Below are 20,005 nucleotides of genomic sequence, written 5' to 3' on the forward strand. Positions count from 1 at the left end.
TCTTGAATTCTTGTAGGCATGGGGCATCCTCAACTTCTCTGGACAATCTGTTTCCGTACCTCACCATCCTCACAGTAAAGATATTTTTTTTTGTAATATCTTATTATATACATATATATATATACCTACTCTCTTTCAGTTTGAAACATCCACAGTACTACAACATGTTAAACAGGGGTTTTGCCTGGAGGCCTGCCTTGTCTAGAGCAATGGACACATTTCCTCATGAATGTGTGAAAGAATGAAAGAACAACCAAACAAATACAACAACAGATTTTGCTTTCTGAAAGTGACTGATGATTAAAAAATGCCCAGATCAATGCAGGCTTTAAGCAAACATGACCTTAGTGCTGTCACACTCATTTGTGAATACTTTATTTTATGATGCTTATCATCCAGTGACTAATGTTGGACTGGAAAGGGATGGGAAAGATGAGCATCATTTGGAAAGCTGGGATCATGTCTCCTTGTGCTGCAGGGCATGGGTTTCTGGGTTCTTCCTTATGCAGTGTGTTATGCTTCACACTAAAGGGCTGGAAAGAGAAGACAGAAACTGGTGCTGAAAAGCACATAACACCTGGGCTCACAGGAAATTATGTGTGCACACTCAGGAAAAGTCCTGCATCCAGAAAAGGATGGCATCGATGGAGTAATGTCACACTACTGAGAGATGGAATGCCACAAATTATAAGGAAGGTTCAGTCAGTTCCAGGTCACTTCAGCTTAAGAAAAAGTGGTAAACGAGGTTGTCTGGATCTTCACACTTCAAAGATCTCCAGTGTAAACAGACAGTCTGCATCTGTGTAAAAGTTCAAAGAAATGCCTGCTTTCAAATATTTCCCATCATGCAGAGAGTTTGTAGCCATGGCATAGCCTTTTGTCTCAAGCCTGGTGGTAACAATTAATTTTTCTTTTTCTTGATTTGAGTGCATCTGTTCATTTCCAAGGCAGGTCTTACTCACCTGTAAGGTCTTACTCACCTGCTTTTTATGATAAAATCTTGTTTCCTATTCATGGGACTTGGTTAGTAATTGACTGAAGACAAAGAGAGGGTGGGAAACTGATAGACTGATATTTTTCAGAAAAAAATGCAATCCAGGGCAAAAAATAATGTCATTGCCAATTCATAGCTCCAGTTTCCAAATGCAGTTTGTTTTAAGGAGGCTTCCATGCCAGAGGTGGGCAATGGGTGCAGTGGATAGCCAGAGGAAAGGAGTAGATGAGTGGCTGAATGGATCTTTGTCATCCAAAATCTCCCAGATCAGCTTAGCACCTGCAGTCTATCTGTGCCTCATCACCAGATTGTCTTTGGCTGGATCCTTTCCCTCTCCCCCCAGAATTAGGCTTTTAAAAGGAATTTATAGGTTCCCATTGTTTTCGCTATTTCCTTCACAAATTCCTGCCACTTGTCCACTGCCTTCCCAGGACCTGGGACCTTCATCATCAGCTCCAGCTATATGTGAGGGAAGACTTCTTGCAGAAAGCAGGAAAGAATAAAGCCATCTAAACACATTAAATCAAGTTGGCAGGGGCTGGGTGTCAGGCCACTTTTTCAAGAGACAAGAGCAGATCCAGGTTACTTGAGAGCCTACTCAGACATGATTCCTGAAGCACTGAATTCCTATTCCATTTTGAGTGTCCTAACCACTGACATGAACAATAAATATAATGTGTGGATATTACTACTGTATTAAAAGGCTTCATCTGATGTATTCATTGGGGTTTTTTTGATACCAGACCATGGCTTAAAACTGGCAAACTGCTCTGCCTCAGCTGCCAGCCTGGAACTCTCTCAGCAAATGAGCTCTGCTGCTGCTGAAGTTGCACATTTGGAGAAGTTCACTGAAGCAGAGGTTGAAATATGGATGTTTAATAGGAGGTGTGAATATCTAATAAGGATGCACTTTCTACATCATCCACCAATGGATTAAACAGGTGCTGTTTTCTTGAATGCTCAAAGATGACACTGCTGATGACTCATGCTGGAACAGGGAGTTCATTGAACACACTAATGTGCGTGAAAATTTATCTTCCTTCAGGATATTTGAAAAGCAGTTGGATTCCCTGGCAATTATTCCAGCTGAAAAGGTAACTACTGCCAGGGTGCCAAGCATTCATCAATGTTAACAGCATAAATGGCACAGTGTCAAAGGTAAAATAAAATGTCCCTTGCACTCCTTTAAACATTTTGATCTCTTGAAAGATGAAGTTCCATCATTTGATAGTATTCAGCAGTTTGATTCTGTGTATTTTCTCAGGAGTGTTACTGTACAGGTGTGATAACATGTTAACTACCATATTTTTTAGCCACAGAAGAAAGCATTTAAGCAGCAGTTTTGTGTTATTACATTCATATTATTTTTTAGTCTTCAACTTCTCTTCCCTTGTTCACAAATTCTTAGCCAACAGGAGCTCACACCTTAAGGGACTGACCTGGCTGTCTGGAAACTGAACCCTGAGGGTATTTTTAAGTAAGGCAGATCCAGCACTGGCTGGAAGAGGGAGGGAGCCCCTGTCTGGGGAGAGGTGCAAGGAGAGAGCTCAGTGCAGCCACCTGGGAGCTGGCATTGGCACCATGCCACGTCAAGTCAACGTGGGAAATTAATGTGTGAAAATTGGCACCTTGTTACAGGAATGCTACTCTTCCAGACACAGTAACTTCCTTGCTGACAAACTCTTGGCTCTGTGACTCCCACGAAGCCATGGGTGTGACTTTGCTCCCTTGAACCATCTGGGTGCCACCAGTCTTCCCTCCCTAGGTCCTCTCTCAAGCACTCCATCAGCAGCAGGTGGGGAGAGGCAATAAAATCCCCTCCTTTCTGGCCTAGAGTTGTTTGGTGAAGCACTGCAGGGAGCACAGTTGAGGGGGTGCCTTGGGAAGCTCCATATCAGGAGTGGCAATTAGATTGATACTGACCTACCACCACCTGCCTGGTTTGTTAATTTGTGCAATCACAGCTAAGACAAACAACTGCCAAATTGGCCTGCTCTAGGGGAAGGTGAGAGGGGGTTGGAACTAGATGGTCCTTAACACCCCTTTCAACCCAAACTATTTTGTGACTCTATGAAAACTTCCTTAGGCTATAGTCAGCAAGCACATGGTGAGATTCCTCCTGCTCTCACCCTTTGGGACAGGTGCACCAACTCTTGCATGGAGTGATTAGAGTTGCTCTGTTATGTTTCCTTGCCTGGTTGACCAGAGTGGCAGTTTTTGCTGATCTCTATTCCGGAGAACAAAGAATCAGCTCAGAAAATGGGTGGGTTTGAGTCTTCTTCAATACCTTTTTTTATGGGCTGGATGACTTCACCGTTGAAATGCCATAACATGTTGTGGTTCTGTCTTCTTGCATCATGGTTAAATGGAGGTAAGGAGACACCTTTTCTCTACTGCTCCCACAGAACCGGAGCCTGGGCTTTTGGAACACTGTTAGGCTTGTTCTTTTACTGGAGGTATTAGAGCTGTTGGAGACATACAAATTCCTGATGTCACAGACAGCCCCATGTTAGCTCAGCCCAAATGTTAGCCCAGTAAGGCTGGGAAGCTGGGCTGTCTTCTAAAGAGGAGAAGAAAAGGAGACACGTTGTGGTTGAAAATAGCTATGGTGAAGGTCCCTCCAGTCTTTTGCAGGAGCTGTGTCCTGGTAATGTGGGCAAGGGGTGACAGCCCTGCTGTGGCTGTCAGTACTCTGGGTGACTTTTTGTATGCAGCTGAGCACCCCAGCCTTGTGAACAGGGCTCCATCCTGACCAGCAATTTGTCTGCCATTGCAGAAAGAGCTTTGCTGGCTTTGGGCTGCTGGGAGGGGAGCCCCTGTCACAGTGCTGCAGTGACTGTGAGGGACGAGGGCTGGCAGCCACTGTGAGCTTGCCTGGTTCCAGGGCTTGGTTGGATTTGCCCTTCACCCAGATACATCCTGTTCTTCTGGTTCCTTTTCAAGTGTTTCATCACAGGAAGAGGGTGCTCCTCTTGGCCCCAGCTGATCTCAGCATCAGAAGGTTTATCCTTAGCTCTGACCTCACTTCTTCCTTTTTAAAACCATCACTGTAATTCTCCCTTAGGAATCCTCCCTTTGAACCCCAGTTAGGACTGTACTCCAGTATCCCCTACAGGAACTGTTCACCCCAGTCCTTTCTAATCTTTACTTTCTTGGTCACACTTTTGCCACTTTTCTTTCTTTTTCAGAGCTTTCTGACCTGGGTTTTCAGCTGTGATGTAAATCTGATATATTATTTTCATGCTTTGAAGACATACCTTTATGTTTGGGCTCCTGGAATGAGAAAAAATAGCATTAGGTTGTGCCATGAGAAATTCATACTGGATATTAAGAAAATTTCTTCACAGAAAGGGTTGTCAAGCACTGGAAGAGGCAGCCCAGGGAAGTTGTGGTGTCACCATCCCTGGAGGTATTTAAAAGATATGTAGATATTTCTTTTAGGAACATGGTTTATTGCTGGGCTTGGTACTATTGAGTTGATGGCTGGACTCAATGTTCTTAAAGATATTTTCCAACCTAACCAATTCTCTGATTTTTATGAAACCTACTGGAATTTTCTGCTACAATGCTGCAGGACACATTCACATATATTTTTTTAGATGCTCTAGCCTAGATGGATTTATTTCTTGTGCTGATTATAGAATAATCTTTGTTTTAATTTTATTCCTTTTCATCTCCCCTTCCTACAATGCTGTTTTTAGGGTTGGATTTTTTTATTTTGTCTCACAGATTTCTCTGACCCCCCCACTCTCTGTCTCACCTCCCTGAAGAGGTGACTGCTGTATTATTATCCTTCTCTCCTTCTGGAAACATGGACACACTGCAGAAGACAGGCACTTCATGCACACCATGAAATTAAGAACCAATTTAGAAAGAGTCTTGAGAGAGAGCATCTAATCCATCTTTCAGCCCTGGAGCAGGATCCTATCAACTTAAATAGTTCCCTAATAAGTACTGGTCTAGTCTGTTTTTCCAAGCCACCCAAGATGTAGGATCCACACCTTCCCAGGCAATCAGCTTCACTATTGTCACTGCTCTAAAATTCCCCCAATGCCTAATGTAAGCCCCCTATGATATTTTTTCCTATCCAGCCCTGCTTTTCTGTAGATATATATGATGTGATTGGGTGTCTCCTGAGCACCCTTATTGTTTTCATCTTCTCTAATAAGTCTTATTTTCCAGGTCTCTTATTGCTGCAGAGTGTGAGTCCTCCTTGCTATGCTTGGTTTCATCTCTAAAAGAGCACATGAAAAGGCTGCAGCTTCACACCCTCCCTCCATGAGAGGTGGGAAAAAGGTGAGTTCCATATAATTCAGTGAGACTAGTGTGGTCATGTTGTTCAGGGAAAGTCCCTCAGGCACTTCACTAATCATCTTAAATAAAGGGCATGAAATTAAAATCACCAGTCAGTCACATCTTCTCATCTTCCTATCTGTATCTGCAGTCCCATATGCAGTCAAATGGCAGAATCACCCCAATCTAGGTACCCCAGCCTGCCTGGAGACATGGTTTTATTCTCTCTGAGGTTTAAAATCAATAAGAAATTAATTTTAATCCTGAACAGGCTGCAGTCAGGACTTTGATTTAATTTTAACATAACTACTGAAGCATGAGACCATTTCTGAGCTGAAAAAGAATTTCAGGGTGAAGATATAATTCTCCCTTGTTTCCTTGTGATATCAGCTGTATGGACAATGGGAGACCAAGGCTCTTATCCAGTGTGATTCCCAAAGCACTGTGGGCTTGGTTAAGAAGTGGTCTCACCAGATTACTCAATATATTGGGAACACTGTCCTTTGAAGAGGTTAATCTCAAACGGGAAGTAGGCATGAGGGCACTTTAGTTCTTCCTGTCTCTCAGCGCAAAAAGCCCTGGAGGGTCTGTGTCCAACATGCTGCAGGACAAGAGGATACCTTCAGGGCAGGTTATGGTTTCAGTGGGGCAGCACATCCTTATAAAACCTGCACAAGAGGCATGGAACCTGTGGGCCAACAGCAAGTTGGTCACTGACGCTTCCCATTAGCCCATCATGAGATGCCAGGGCATGGAAAACTGCTATAACCTTACCTAATCTGTGACCAGGCTGTCTTGCAACCACACCAATGCTTTGTCCCTGCTGACTTGGTTTAATTTAAAGCCCAGAAGGACAATAGGAGACTTCCTTATCAACGTCCAAGTGTTTTATATCAAAACCCAAGCCCTGGAGTACTGGCTTTGCTGTTCTGACGTATTCAACCCCGGGAACCCTTGACTGAGCCTGTTCCAAGCTGTGCTTTGGCAGTCATTTTGCAAAATGAAGCTGCACTCTAGCCTGGAGAGGAAGCTCACTGCTTTGATGCTGTCTGCTTTCTCTCTGTACTCCAGGCATGAGAGCTCCTGACTCTATGATGGAAATGTCGAAATGGGAAACCAGCCATCAAAAACTCAGACACAGGGGAATTTCCTGGCTGGTCCTTGCTATACTTTGCTTCTTTGGCCCTAATAGTGAGAGCACAGCAGGGTTTTTGAAACGGTTTACTCTCTATCATTCACATGGACAGCGGAGGCTGAACGTTGTTCGAACTCTTTACCAGAGAATACCTGGCATCACCAGGAAAGCCAGTCTTACCCCACAGGAAGCACACTCTAAACAGGGGAAAAACAAGGAGCATCACTCATGTGAAGAAAAAGGCAAAACCTGTGCTTTAAAAGAAAAAGTAAGCACTGGTGTTTGTGCTTAGCAGCATATATATTGTTCAGAAAACTTCCCCAACCTCTACTTCCCCAAAAGAACCCCTTTCCTTCCGTTTATAAAGCCGTTGTGGCACACAGTGCTTTGTGGGGAAAGACTTGGCAGCTCCCTGTGCTTACATCCCATCAGCATGAGAGTATCCCTTGGACTCAGCTTCCTCCTGGCTTTCCTGGACCCAGGTGAGTTTTTCACTGGGGTTATGAGACATGAAAGAGGTCTGGGAACAGAGTGCTTTATGTATAAGGTTATTCCTGCCATCCGAGCCATAAACCCCCCTCATCTTGGGGGATTGGCACTGCAGAGGGGTAAGAGTGACCAGTTTTGAGGGATCTTTGGTCCTATAAGCCAATGTGCAGATGAAGGTGGTGGCATTTACAGCATGAGCTCACAGTCTGATTTTCTGTGGTGCTCACTGGTGATAAAGCCAGGAGAGCCATCAGAGTGATTCATGTTACCCTGAGGCTGCCAGACCTTCGGTAAGTTGAATCAATCTCCAGGCTCATTTATTTTACTCATGTCCAGGGCTGTGTGACATTTTGGACATAATGTCATCTCAGCCTTCCTTCAGCTCTGCTCCAGAAAAGCACAGCTGTCTTGGAGGTCTTGGGTCCCAGTTGATGCCATGGCCACTGCAAGGTGGTTTAGTTGGCACCTGGGTTTAGGGAAGTGAGACATGCCCTGGACCTGTTAATCTACATGCTGGACCCTTATGGTTATGTGTCATGGAAGATGTCCTATTTGTCCTCTCTTTAAATACATTATTCCTTTCTAAGTGTTTCGTGATGAGTATCTGATATTCTGGTCTGCCTAAAGTGTTCCAGCAGGTATCTGGTGAGGTGGTTTCACCTAATGCCTACAAAAAGATGTATAAAGAGGTAATGCTTACAAAGGAAGTCTCCAGTTTGTACAGAGTACAGCCAGTACCTGCTGGCAGCTCTTGCTCCCAAACCACTTGGGTGCCCTTATTCATTACAAAGAGAGAATCTGGGGTCTGTGAATCCAGGACACCAGAGTACCTGCCAGGATGAAAGGGTTTGTAGGGCTGCTGTCATCAGCAGCTCCAGGAAAAGCCAAACACATATTGCATAATGGAACAGGAAAAATAAGAGAAGAGAAATGTGAAAAGTGCTGATTAGTGGAGAAATCAAATATCAGTGAAAGGGGAAGTGAGATCCCTTATGACTGCTGCTCAGGAATGTGTCCTCCTCTCCCCAGGGACCTGCCTCCAGTGTGAGATATGTCACAGCATGGGAAAAAGCTGCTCTGGTCCCAAGAAAACCTGCACTGGTGGTGAAGACACCTGTGGCATTATTCTGCATGAGGTCCTAATAGGTGAGACATCCTCTAAGCCAGTGTGGCTTTCAGAATGGGGCTGGCTGGGGGACCTGTCTCTCTCCTCACTTCTATCACTGGTAGTATGGGCCATCCTTGGATAACCTGCTCAGTTTGATTTTACTGACAGACTACCCAGAGATCAGGATAGTCTGGGATAGGAAAAGCTCCTTATTCCTCTATTTTGAGAAGCAGTTTTCTACTGGGAGGGTTTGGTTCTTGAGTTGTTGAGGGAAGGATCAAAACCTCATAGTGGGAGGAGACACTGGCTTTTAATTCTGCCTAAGGTGAGTAGTTGAGTCAGGAAGCTGAGAGACTGAACCATGATCTAAGCTGCTGACATCTAGTACTGGGGGTGCCCTGGCGACACATGGAGAAAGAAGCTTGCCTGTCCTCAAGCAGGTATGGGGGCACCATGCAACCATGCAGTGCCACCAGGGCTGAGCTATCACCTTATCATCATAATCACCATCCTCATCAATCAGTTTAGGCTGGAGGAAACCTTCAAGATCATCTGGTTTCAAACCCCCTGCTCTGGGCAAGGAGGCCTTCCACTAGACCAGGTTGCTTAGAACCCCATCCAGCCTGGCCTAGAACACTGCCAGAGATGGGAGACATCCACAGCTTCTCCTGGCAACTTGTTCCAGCATCTCACCACCCTCACTGTCAGGAATTTCTTCTTAATATCTAATCTTAGTCTACCTTTTTCAGTCTGAAGCCATTCCCTCTAGCCCTATTAGTTCATGTCCTTGTCAAAAGCCCCTCACCAGCTCTCTTGTAGCTCCTTTAGGCACAGGAAGTTGATATAAGGTCACCTCGGAGCCTGCTCTTCTTCAGGTTGAACAACCCCAACTGCTTCAGCTTGTCCTCACAGGAAATGTTGTTATCCAGTAACCATGTCCCCTGTGGTTGATAAGTCGAAGCTGGTGCTGAGCCCTGACACAGCTGGACACTCAGTAGGGTTAGAGGCATGGCCTCAGTCATTGCTCAGCCTTAGTGGTGTCATTGCTGCCTTTTAGACTGGAGTCTGGCTCTATCCTGCCTGCTTTGGTGCTGACAGCTCCAATGATTGCTTTCTTCTGCTACCTACCCTTCATCCTTCAAGCACTTCAGCAGACTCAGTTCAGCTGTTCTGCTCCCCTTTACACCTTTTGGGCTTGGCTGATGGGGTAGACCAGACTTGCTTGTCACAACCACGATGCTTGTGGCTGTGATGGGCTGTGCACTCTGCAGATTTTACACAGGCTGAACAACCCTGTGCAGTGGGTCAGAGGCACGTGTCACACCATCATCTCTGCAGATGGGGTATCCTGGCTCACTGGTGATGCTTCTCAGCTTAGTCCCTCTCAGGTGATGTCCCTCTCAGGCCCTGGGACAGCTGCCTAGAAGTTGGTACAGGAACTAATGGGAGGGGAATTACTTTGTGTTGAGCAACTTGACTCTGCCTTCTGCTTCCCGACAGGGGGAATGTCCATCTCTTCATCCATCAAGTCCTGCCTGCCATCCCACATCTGCCACCTTGGTCCTGTCACAGTGAACTATGGGAAGGTGAAAGCAAAGAGCCACTTGGTTTGCTGCACAGGAGATGACTGTCAGACCACCTCTGTGTCATGTAAACTCTTTATTTTCCTTATAGCCTCTTCCTTTTCTGTCTGATCCATCCCATGGTAAGGCCTTCCAGGCTAAGCCATCACCTGGGTTATTCCTCTCGTTCCCTCACTGAAGCCAACTACAGCCCATGTTTTTCATTCCAGTGCCGCCAGATAATGATGTGCCCAATGGATACCAGTGTCCTGCCTGCTACAGTGTGGACTCCTTTCAGTGTGGTAATGAAGTTGTAAACTGCACTGGATCTGAAGACCAATGTGTTGACCTTGCTGGGTTAATGAATGCTGGTAACTGCCTATTATTTGGGGCTGTTTTTCATCTTCTCAGTAAAATGGGAAAAACTAGTCTAAGATGAAGCACTACTGAGATAAAAATGGGCAAAAGGTGTGAAATAAAAAAGGAGGAAGATACAAGGAACTTAAAGCTGAAAACTGAAAACTTAAAGCTGATCAAAGGGCAGGCATTATTTTTCTTTCCTTCTTCCCAATCTTGTGTGGATAATTGCTGGAATTCCTGATAACATAGAATAACTGAGATGAAGAGTGGAACTGGTTTCTTGGGGCAATCTGGTACAAAGGTGTATAATAAGCTTGACCAAGCCTCTGAACTAGCTAGGATGTATGAGGGTGAATCCAGATCTAAGCCAGCTGTGAGCTCAGAGGAGGTTCAGATGGAGCTTTGCAGAAACACTGGTTTCCCATGGGGTAATACCAGTCACTAGGGACAAGACACTGTTGCAGTGGTGCTTCTGCATGAAGAAAGCTGGGAATTGGTCCCCTGCCTTGAAGTCCAGCCTTTGAACAGCTCCATCAGAAATCTTTTCCCCATGCAGATCCTGTAATTAGAAACAGGAAAGTAGACAGCAGTTTTTCTGGTCACCCTCCTTTCCACCTCTGCTGCAGGTAAAATGGCACACCTTTCATGGAACACCTGTGTTCCAGCAGGCAGGAAAAAACCCATGGAAATAAAGGGCAGAAACACCAGCTGTGGAAGCAGACTGAAAAGCAATTATCTTGTTTATATGGTTATGGATGAAGTTCCTTTGAGCTGATAATATTGCTAGGTGATGATGTGATGTCTGAAGATCATTCCTATAGACTTTATTAATGTGCCGTCCAAACCCCAAATTAAATCATGTTTCACAGAGACAACATGAAGAAAAACAAGCATTTTCATAGTCACAGCAATAAAAATAGATTGGCAAAATTAATTCAATGTAGCGCTGAAATAAAACATACTCTTGTCTTAACTTGATTGATCAGCCACTGTGAATGGAGAGGGCCTGTGCAGTGTGATAAACTGTGCAGAGAAAGCAGCAGTGTAGGGGAGTACAGGAAGGTGAGGAACTAGTGAAGTGCCTTTATATGTTATTTGTATTTGAGATAAAATTGTCCAGCAAAGTATTCCAGACATCCATAGCCTGCACAGGAGAGACATATGAAAAGTATCAGCAAAAGGAGAAACAGGAGCAAGAATATCTGAATGGGGAGTTAGGCACTCAGCACCTGCTCAGGTCTCCTCTTGTGGTAAATGCTCCTGTGGTGGCAAAGGACAAGTTCAGGTTTCAGCACCCCGTCAGTAGGTTTCCCTCTTGGTTTGGCTAAAATCCTATAAAGCCTTCGAGAATTAATTCCTCTTAATAAATGGCTCAGGGTGTATTGTCCTTGAGACTTCTCAACTCCATGTCAAACCTGACTGAGGGAAAGTCACCCAGTTTGAGTGTCCTGAGAGGGTCAGAGAAAGGAGGGGACAATGAATACCTGGTGTACTGTTACACAGCCCTGGTTTCTTTGGGAAGGCAAAGTTTGGCCAGAAGAATCTTTAAACACGAGAAAAAGAGCTACTTAAGACATTTTCACTTTTTAAATTTAAATGCTTAGAGTTTTTAAAAGTCATCTTTATTTAGCAGAAAGAAAGGAGACAAACCTTAAACCATTTTTATTTCAAGTCAACCAAGATGGCCTTGCAGTTTCATCAGCTTTGTTCAGGGGATGAGAACGGACAGGGCTGGTTGGTTTGGAGCCAACTGGATATCATGAATGGGCAGTTCTTAGGTTGGAAATGGGGACTGCACTGACCAGGGTGGGAATAATCCAGTCAGGGACTGTATCCCCTGATGCATGGCATGTATTTCTTGTATTTCTCCTGCATAGGTGGACTGTCTCTGAAAGCTGCCATGAAGGGTTGCACCACCATTTCTGAATGCAATATGGTAGGAGATGGAAAAAACAGCCTGGGGATGATGGACATAAAGTTGAAACGGTTCCATTGCAGACCAGCATCTGCCATGTACAGTGTGGTGTTTGCTGGGGCTGCCCCTCCACACATGACCTTCCTTCCTATCCTGTCAGGATTCATCCTGGAGAAGGTACTTTTCTGACTGTCACTGCTGCTGGGTTGAGCAAAACCCACAGCAAACTCCAGCAGTGGTTTGCAACTTAGTCCTTTTTGCTGTAGCTTCTTCTGTATGGGGATTTTATTTTCAGATTAGCCCTTCTTTTATATTTTCACAGAATAAAGACATCACTTACACTTCTTTTGTTTCCTCATTGATTTAATCTCATTTAAATCTTCATCAGTTCAATTGTGGTTGGTTTTGTGTTGCACTGTCTCAGTGCTTTGTCCACACTGGGACCATATGAGACTGTGTGAAGTCTTCAAACCCTGCACAGGAAGTGGGAGCTCTCAAGACTGCCCTGGAGTTTACATCCACTATCTCAGTGTAAGTGGCAACTTACAAAGCCACTTTTCCAGAATCTGAAAAAAGGACTGGAGATGAGTTCCTGAGAGTTTCACTCTGAGTAGAAGGGTCACTTGCCCCTTTTTCCAGCCTTTGTATCCTATTTGTCTGAGGAGGAGCCCCTCAGCTCAAAGGGCTGCTTGTGGCCCTGGGCCACAAAGAATATTTGCTTCAGAGTGTAAGACACTAAAATAAGCAACCTGCTTTTGGCAAGAAGTCACCTTACCAGACACTCATGATTATCTGGAGTTTCATGATTATCTGGAATAAATGCTTTTGTTGGGAACATTTATTTTCATAAAATAGGTAGCTTTCCATGGTGACAGACCACTGGGAGTCCAAGGAAACTTCAGCTCAATGCTTATTTCCTTTCTGTTGGCTGAACTACACCCACAGCTTGTGTAGCCTTCCCACTTCTACATTCGCCAACCCCTGGCTATTCTGCTCCAGCCACCCCTTGCCTCATGGGTATCCTTGGGTTGGTATCACACAAAAGCACGAAGAAAGACACCTCATCAGGCAGCATTGCCATACCTGGGAGTTAGTACTGGCTGTGGGCTGAAGGATGGAGTGGTGAGAGCTCTGGGAGATGCCGAGGTGTGCAGTGGAGGGGTGTCAGCATCTCACTGTGTGTCTGTTCCCAGACAAATGGCCCAGTTTGGAGTGGGACTATTAAGCAAACTTCACGGTTGTGTCTGCCCCTAATAGCCCCAGCTCACAGTGCAAACCTGCATTTTGGGCATGGAGTTCCAGGGATCGAGCAATGCAATTTAATCTCCTATTTCAGTGCTAGTATAGCCTTGTTTGCTGATACCAGACCAGAACACGTGGCAGCAGTGAGACGACTATGCCTACATGTGTATGCATGAATGTATATGTGATCAGCTTATAACTTGCAGCATGGTGACTGAATGTTCCTGCAGCTTTTGTCTCCCCAGATTTCCATTCTTCCCAAACAGGCTGAAAATCCTTTCATCCTGGTACTCCCACCAAATTATTTGGGATAAAATGTCACACTATCTATTATTATAAAGGGGTGTGGGTCTGAGAGTGAAAATTAATTTTTGGGGTAGGGAGCAAACTAATAATATGGATTTAATGCAGGAAAAAAGCCTGGTTAGACTCAGTTAATTATTTGCAGAGGCTGTACAATTACAGCCTGGATGTTAGAGAAGGAACACAACTCCTTCTTCATGGTGTACCAATACACTGATACTGCAGTGACCCACTCATTCAGCATTTTTCCAGATCTGATAAAATCCTGGAATTAAAAAAATTCTCTATCTATGTAAGTACATTATCCCTGAACACACCTCCTGCACGCTCACGTGGAACATTTCATTACTGTCCATGGCACTCCCGCGGCAGATCTCGATCCGCTTCGACGGCTCAACCCTTCACTTTCTGTTCATTCCACGACAGCCTGTGATGTTATCAGGGTGCTAAAGCTGAATGGATCTGTTCAGCCTGGTCGAGACTTGGGTGATACACATCCAGAGACCCATGGTGCTGGGGTGGTATGGGACAAGGGGGAGAGCAGGCAGCAATATTTCTGATAAGGGTTGTGCTGCAGAAAGAAGAAGCAGCTTAATTTGGCCTCTAGCTCAATGTTGTGGCAAACAAAGCTGTTGCAATCTGTGGCTGCATAAATGATGGAGTGACGAGTGGAAAGATCCTTGCATCTTTATGACTGATACCCTTGTGCTTGGTCCTGTGCCAGTGTCCACATTTTAAAATGCTGTTACAAATGAAAAACATGAAATAAAACGCCTTACAGTGAAGGTCCTCAGGAGCATAAACATGTGATTTTACTGAAAATAAAAGGCAGGGATATTCCTTGTTTGTAGGCTGTTACCACACTTATGTAGAAGTGATAAGATCCTAAAGAGCTCTTTTATACGTGTTAGTGGAGCAATAACCTGACAAAACCAAAGGAGAGAAAGTAACAGCATCACTGTGCACAGAATGTAACCATTAGACCAAAGGTTCATCAGCTTTTGATATCTGAAACCCAGAATGAAGACCTGTCAGTAAAAACAGTTCAGGCAAAACTGGGAGAAATGTGATAGACTGCATGAAGGTGATAGGATGGTGAGCCTTCCTGATCTCAGATTCTGGCTTCTAAGGAGGTAGATCATGCTGAAGTGTGTTCAGATAAAAGCAACACAAAAGATGAAAAAAAATGCCCTCGTGATGCCAATTTACCAAACCAAATCAAACAGTGGCATCTCAGTATCTTGGGCAAGGAGAGATGAATGAGCAACACTTGCCTCTCAGTAACTGCAGGGTGTGACAGCAGAGGTGGGGGCATGTCCAGAGATCCCTGTAAAGCCACCACTCTGGGAAACATGGGAAGCCCCACTGCTCACAGGGTTAAATTGAGGATATGCAGCAAGGAGCAGCCCTTGAGGTCATAGGCATGTTGGGGTAGGGCAAGGAGAGATGTGGTCAGAACCCACCACTGTAAGTGGAATGGCTCCTGCTGATTTTAATGGTCTCTGAACCAGGCCTTAGACACCAAAATGGGTTGTTTCCATCTGCTGCTTCTCCTTATAACATATACAAAACTTACTCCCACACAGGCGTGCACATGCAGACGAGTAAATACTTATACTTAAGATCCTCCCTGAGATCTTGCAGATACTTCAGCCACCAGAGACACAGACACTGATAGCTCTGCATGGCTGGAGCTGCCTTCCTCACTCTCAACACCCACCATGTCAACAACAGCCTTTATCTCCCCTTTTGTATAGCCAAGAGGGCTCAGACCACTGTCCTGGCTTCCCAGACAGTGGAAAATTGACCATGTCCTGCCATTCCCTCTCTCTCCTTTGAAGTTTCAGCTCTTTCCCAAAATGCTGAGCCAACCAGAAATCCTGGTGGCAGACAGAAAACCCATAGGATCATAGCATCTGAATGTGTATTAAATTCACAGGATGACTGAGTCAGTAGTGCTCTTGGAGATCATCTTCTAATTAAACTGCACACTCCCATTTGCACTGTGACATCCACCACTGGCAGAGGTGCCTCCAGTCAAGACACAAAGTGTTGGGTGGGAAGGATCCCAGCTCCAGGGTGATGTATTTTTCTTGGAGAATGTATTTTACCTTAAAGCTGTGTAGCAGAGAGCAAATGCTCCACAGTTCAGGAGTAGGATAACCTTGTGTCAAAACCTGCATGGTCTCACCTCCTAACTCCTTGGACACCTCTACTGAATGAAAACATGCTGTTCCCAGATTTCCTCAATATTTTCCCTTCTCTGGATTTCAGCTGTGAAGAACAGTATTTAGTACCCACTTCTATTGCTGACACACAGAAGAAGCACCTCTCCCTCCTCATACATATCTGAACTGTGATTGACTGTCTTACGATCAGAGAATTATTTAGGTTGGAAAAGACCTATAGGATCACTGAGTTCTCTCATGTGTATGAGTGAACAAAATTTACCCCTGCATGTAACTTGGAAACACCTAATAAATCACTCCAAGCATACTTGTAAGGCTTACCAGTTCTGGTAGGGCAGGAACTGATGTGCAGGTGGCTGGACGTTTGGATGCTGCCACTGCAGACACAGTAGTTTGGTTTTCAGACGTCACAGATGGCAGGAAGGGAAAGTTTCTTTTCACAGCTCACTGCAACCCTTGGTCACCCCTCATGTCAGATTTCATGTCCAGGGAATAATCTTGAACATCTTGCCCAGAAACTTGTGTTTCTGTGAATCCAGTGGTGGATTCAGATTTTAACCTCAGAAGAATCTGGTAGGGAGTATCAGATCATAGCACACTCTTCCAAGCAGGATTCTGCTAGAAATGGCGTGGCCTACTAGAGAGAAACCTGAAAACTATTGGCAGATGATTTCCAAAGGAGGAGCTGGTTGTGGGTTCTGTGGATGATAAAAGGAGCTGTGAGGTTACAAGTCTAGGAAACTACAAAACCATTTGTGGTGCCCAGATGAGAACCCTTCTCACAGGGCTGTTTGGATTCAAAGAGTCTGATGCAATTTGGGAAGTAGCTTGTCACAGCCTGTGCAAAAAAGTCTGATGGGAAAGCTGGACTCAGTGCAGGAACTCTGGAGGGATGGGAGGTGTAGCAGATAGTGTTGCAGGATGCTGAGCTATAGAATGAGTGAGAGGCTCAGGGTATGCTTAAGAAGTTAGGGTTTTCATGAGTGATTAAGTTCCCACAAAATGTAAAAGTATGTTTAAAAGTGTGTGTAAAAGGATGGGTTTAAGAAATTTTAATTAATTCAATTCCCTCCTCCTTTCTCTTTATTATATTGCAGAGGCCATGACTGACTACTCATACAGTGACAGTGATCTGACACACAGCTTTGCTGGATGGAAGGTTTTGAGAAGTGTGATTCAGTCTCCTTGGTCTAGGACTGTAGCTGTGGCTTTATTTATCTGCCTTGTGCTCTCAAATCCCTATGGTTCACTCAGGAAATTTGCAGACATGAGCATGGGAAACTGTTTTTCTCCTAAAACAGGAGATGAAATTGTCATTGTTTGTATGATGGCAAAAGGGGCACCGTAAGAAATTAATTACAGTGCTATGAGATCCTTCAGATTACAGGAAGTGCTGATTATGATATTAATTATGTGCTAGAGTTACTGTAAGCTGCCAAAACTGCTAACAAGTACCACAAGCCATGAGTGGACCCAGACTGAATGCACATGGTGCTTAGGACACTAAGGACCTGTGGGAAATAAAAAGGCCATAGAATTATAAATCACAGAGTCATAAAGGCTGGAAAAGCCCTTCAAGACCATCAAGTACAACTTTTGAACTGAACATCATCACACCTGCTAGACTGTATATTGGAGTGCCATGTCTACTTCTGTACTTGGCTAGTAGACCTGCTCCCTGACCAACACCACCCAAGTGCTATCAAGTAATTAACCACTGTCATTCCCCATTTCCAGCTTCTCTTCCTTCCAGTTTTGTGTAGAAACTCCTACCCGTGGCCGCTGTTCCCTTTGCCTGGTGGGAAAGGCTGAGGGGTAAGCTGTCAGAGGCTGCTGTGGAAAGTCCCTGTTTGCATCTTCATGGCTGATGTTCAGCCCTTGCAGAAAATTTGGTCAGTCTGGACCAAATCCAAGCTGTGCATCTGGCATACGTCTGTCTCAATCCTTTTTCATGACGAAATTTTGGTGTTTTATGGCTAGTTAAACAACAAGAATGGTGACTCAGATTGTGCAAAGCGAGACTTTCAAGCATTTTAGGACCATCCTGAGCAGAAGGGGAAGGACTGGTGGGGGATAAGAAGTTACTGGACTCTGTGACGCACATTCCTGTTACACATCCATGCTCTCCCATACCTCCATCTGTGCTGGTTGTGGCAGTTCCTCTCTCTGCAGCCCATCTGCAGCACATGAGGAACTGCTCACCCACCCTTTTTGGATATTTAGAGGAAGATGTTGTCTGCCTGCTGGTCTGTGGGACACACTGGAGCTCTGCAGCTATTTCTGGCACAGGCTCTTCCTTTGCCTGCATCTAGATATTCTGCTGCCCAAGTCCTGGCTCAGGAGCAAACCCTGCCTGGCTGAGCTGCACTGCCATAGAGCCTCTAAACCCACACCAGCTCAGCTTTTCAGCTCTCTGATGCCTCAACACAACCCACAGAAAAGTGTCAGAGAAAGAAGGCTGGCTGTAAATCCAGGCATTTGTGCTGGCTTAGGTTTTCTGATTAAAATGAGAGCTGGCTGGCAGCTCATCATGGGGAAAAATAATGGGCAGGAAGCCTCTGAGAGTGACAACAAAGAGAAAAACAGATTTTATTTTTCTTCCTGAAAAGATGCTTTTCTTTTGTTATTGTTGGCAACTCTGTGGGAAAGTTCATGTCTCAGTTTCCCAACCTGTATCAAGGAGTATGTCTTGCTCAAGAGGGATTCTTTAGGAAGACATAAGCTGGCACCAGAGCCACCTTTTTTCTCTGCATGATTGGCTTTTGGGTTTCAATAATGGCTGTCTTTCTTCATGAAGACATGAGAAAATTCATAAATTTAAATTGAGCTTTGATGCTTTAAACTGGGCTATTCATCTCTTAGCTGTTATGTAGACAGGCTACAGTGACAGAAATGAAAATGAGTGAAATAACTGGAAAAAATTCACTAGCAGGGGCAAATGCATGGTAAAATCTGGGGAAAAAAATCAAAATTTGGAACAAAAAAAATCATCCTGTCAAGGAGAATAGTTTCTGATATGGACTTGGCAGCTTTGGTCTTGATGCCATGTGCTAAGAGTGCTAAATGTCCCTTCCCTATTCTTATTCTGCTTTTCGTGATTGTGCCCTGGATCAGCACAGCAAAAGACATGGTAAATACTGGTAACTGCAGCAGATGCATAGGGTGGAGCTTTCTAACCTAATTTTGGCTATCTCCTCTTTCAGTATTTCAGAGTTGCTTTTCAAAGAAAAAGGTCCAAGAGCTTCAGGAAAAATCACAGTATCCCAGAAAAACAGAGATGGAGGAATCTCAGAAATCATCAGATATTGCACTCTTTTGCAGTGCTGCAAGTTGTAATTGGTTTTTTCTGGAACTTCTCCAGGAATTTGTCAGCTGGGAAAACCAGATTTCCTGGGGGACAGGGTGGTCTTTTGATGGGTTCACACAACACCTCTGGTGGGGATGCAATCTCTTGGCCCTTCATGCAGATAAATTCCCCAGCCCAGATCTCACTGACTCACTCACGAGTGAGGAGATTTTCATTTCTCCAGGCAGTGTCCCTTGCCTGCTTAGGAACAGGCACAATTTAGCAGCAAGTTAGAGGCTGTATTTCAGCCTAGGTTTTATTACTGCATTTCTTTTCTCTTTCTCCCTTTCCCTCTCTGGCCTTTCTGACAATCACTCACACTTCCTTAAAAATAACTTGAAAGTCACTTTAATGAGATCAGAAGATATTTTCAAGGTTGCAGCAAGCGTGACCTCACACTTCCACTGTATCCATAATTGATACTGCAGGTTATCCTGTACTAAATCGCTGTGTAAAGTTCATAGTAGTGTCATTTGTCAGTACTTTAAAACCTAATTACCTGGTGAAACAAGGTGTTACATTTACTTTTTCACTCCATTTGTCTCCTCTTCCCCCACTATGTCCCCAAAAGTAAGACTTCTACCTTACTTTTCTTCCAGTAGAAGATGCCCAAGATTTTAATTTGCTCACAGCTTTGTGAAAACTGGACAGAGCAGAAAGATCTGTGTTATTGCTGCTCCCTGCTCCTTCCACACAACCCAGAGGCAGAGTTCTGCACAATATACATGCTGTTGACCAAGGAGCACTTATGTCCTGGGTAATGAAGCAATTCAGACACTGCTCCATGCCAGCCACAGAACAGGACCCAAATCTTCAGCCAAGCTAGGAGCAGATTCTGGAAGGAGCTGCAGCATCAAGGTGGAGGAGATTGGAAATGGAACTGTAGGAAAGGTCATTTTATTAACTCTGTTGGTCACATAACAACTTATTTTTAACAGTGTCTTTTCCCCACAGGAATAATTTTTTTCTTCTTCATTATTTCCAGATACAATTCTCATGTCTTTATCAGCTACATCAGCACTGAATTCAGACAATGCATTTGGTGTAGGCAGTGCCATGTCAGGAATGA

At 44.5% G+C, this 20,005-nt stretch overlaps 1 protein-coding gene across 7 annotated transcripts; it reads left to right on the forward strand.

The window, feature by feature from the left end:
- Positions 1-1,423: 1,423 nt before the first annotated feature.
- On the forward strand, positions 1,424-12,197 carry LOC111941064 (phospholipase A2 inhibitor NAI). 7 transcript variants are annotated; one of them, XM_086867973.1, is made up of 8 exons: positions 1,424-1,935; positions 2,040-2,088; positions 4,183-4,403; positions 5,177-5,290; positions 7,941-8,057; positions 9,520-9,669; positions 9,812-9,952; positions 11,819-12,197. In XM_086867973.1, the coding sequence occupies exons 5-8, from the start codon at positions 7,973-7,975 to the stop codon at positions 12,043-12,045; spliced, it is 603 nt and encodes a 200-aa protein (XP_086724099.1). In that variant the 5' UTR covers positions 1,424-1,935; positions 2,040-2,088; positions 4,183-4,403; positions 5,177-5,290; positions 7,941-7,972; the 3' UTR covers positions 12,046-12,197. The 7 variants fall into 7 exon arrangements, with proteins under 7 accessions (XP_086724099.1, XP_086724101.1, XP_086724098.1 ...); XM_086867972.1 differs by lacking the exons at positions 1,424-1,935; positions 2,040-2,088 and adding an exon at positions 2,993-3,365; XM_086867976.1 differs by lacking the exons at positions 1,424-1,935; positions 2,040-2,088 and adding an exon at positions 3,501-3,641 and having other exon boundaries at positions 5,164-5,290.
- The last annotated feature ends 7,808 nt before the right edge of the window (positions 12,198-20,005 follow it).

This window comes from Cyanistes caeruleus, chromosome Z (assembly GCF_971803275.1).
Source record: "Cyanistes caeruleus chromosome Z, bCyaCae1.hap1.1, whole genome shotgun sequence".
NCBI classification, from domain to species: Eukaryota; Metazoa; Chordata; class Aves; order Passeriformes; family Paridae; genus Cyanistes; species Cyanistes caeruleus.

Bases quoted from the DNA above. Each gene is read 5' to 3' on its own strand.
- LOC111941064 (XM_023944050.2), top strand. From the start codon at position 6,856: ATGAGAGTATCCCTTGGACTCAGCTTCCTCCTGGCTTTCCTGGACCCA. The intron at 6,905-7,940 runs GTGAGTTTTTCA...TCCTCTCCCCAG, and splicing joins CCTGGCTTTCCTGGACCCAG to GGACCTGCCTCCAGTGTGAG. The intron at 9,953-11,818 runs GTAACTGCCTAT...TCTCCTGCATAG, and splicing joins TGCTGGGTTAATGAATGCTG to GTGGACTGTCTCTGAAAGCT.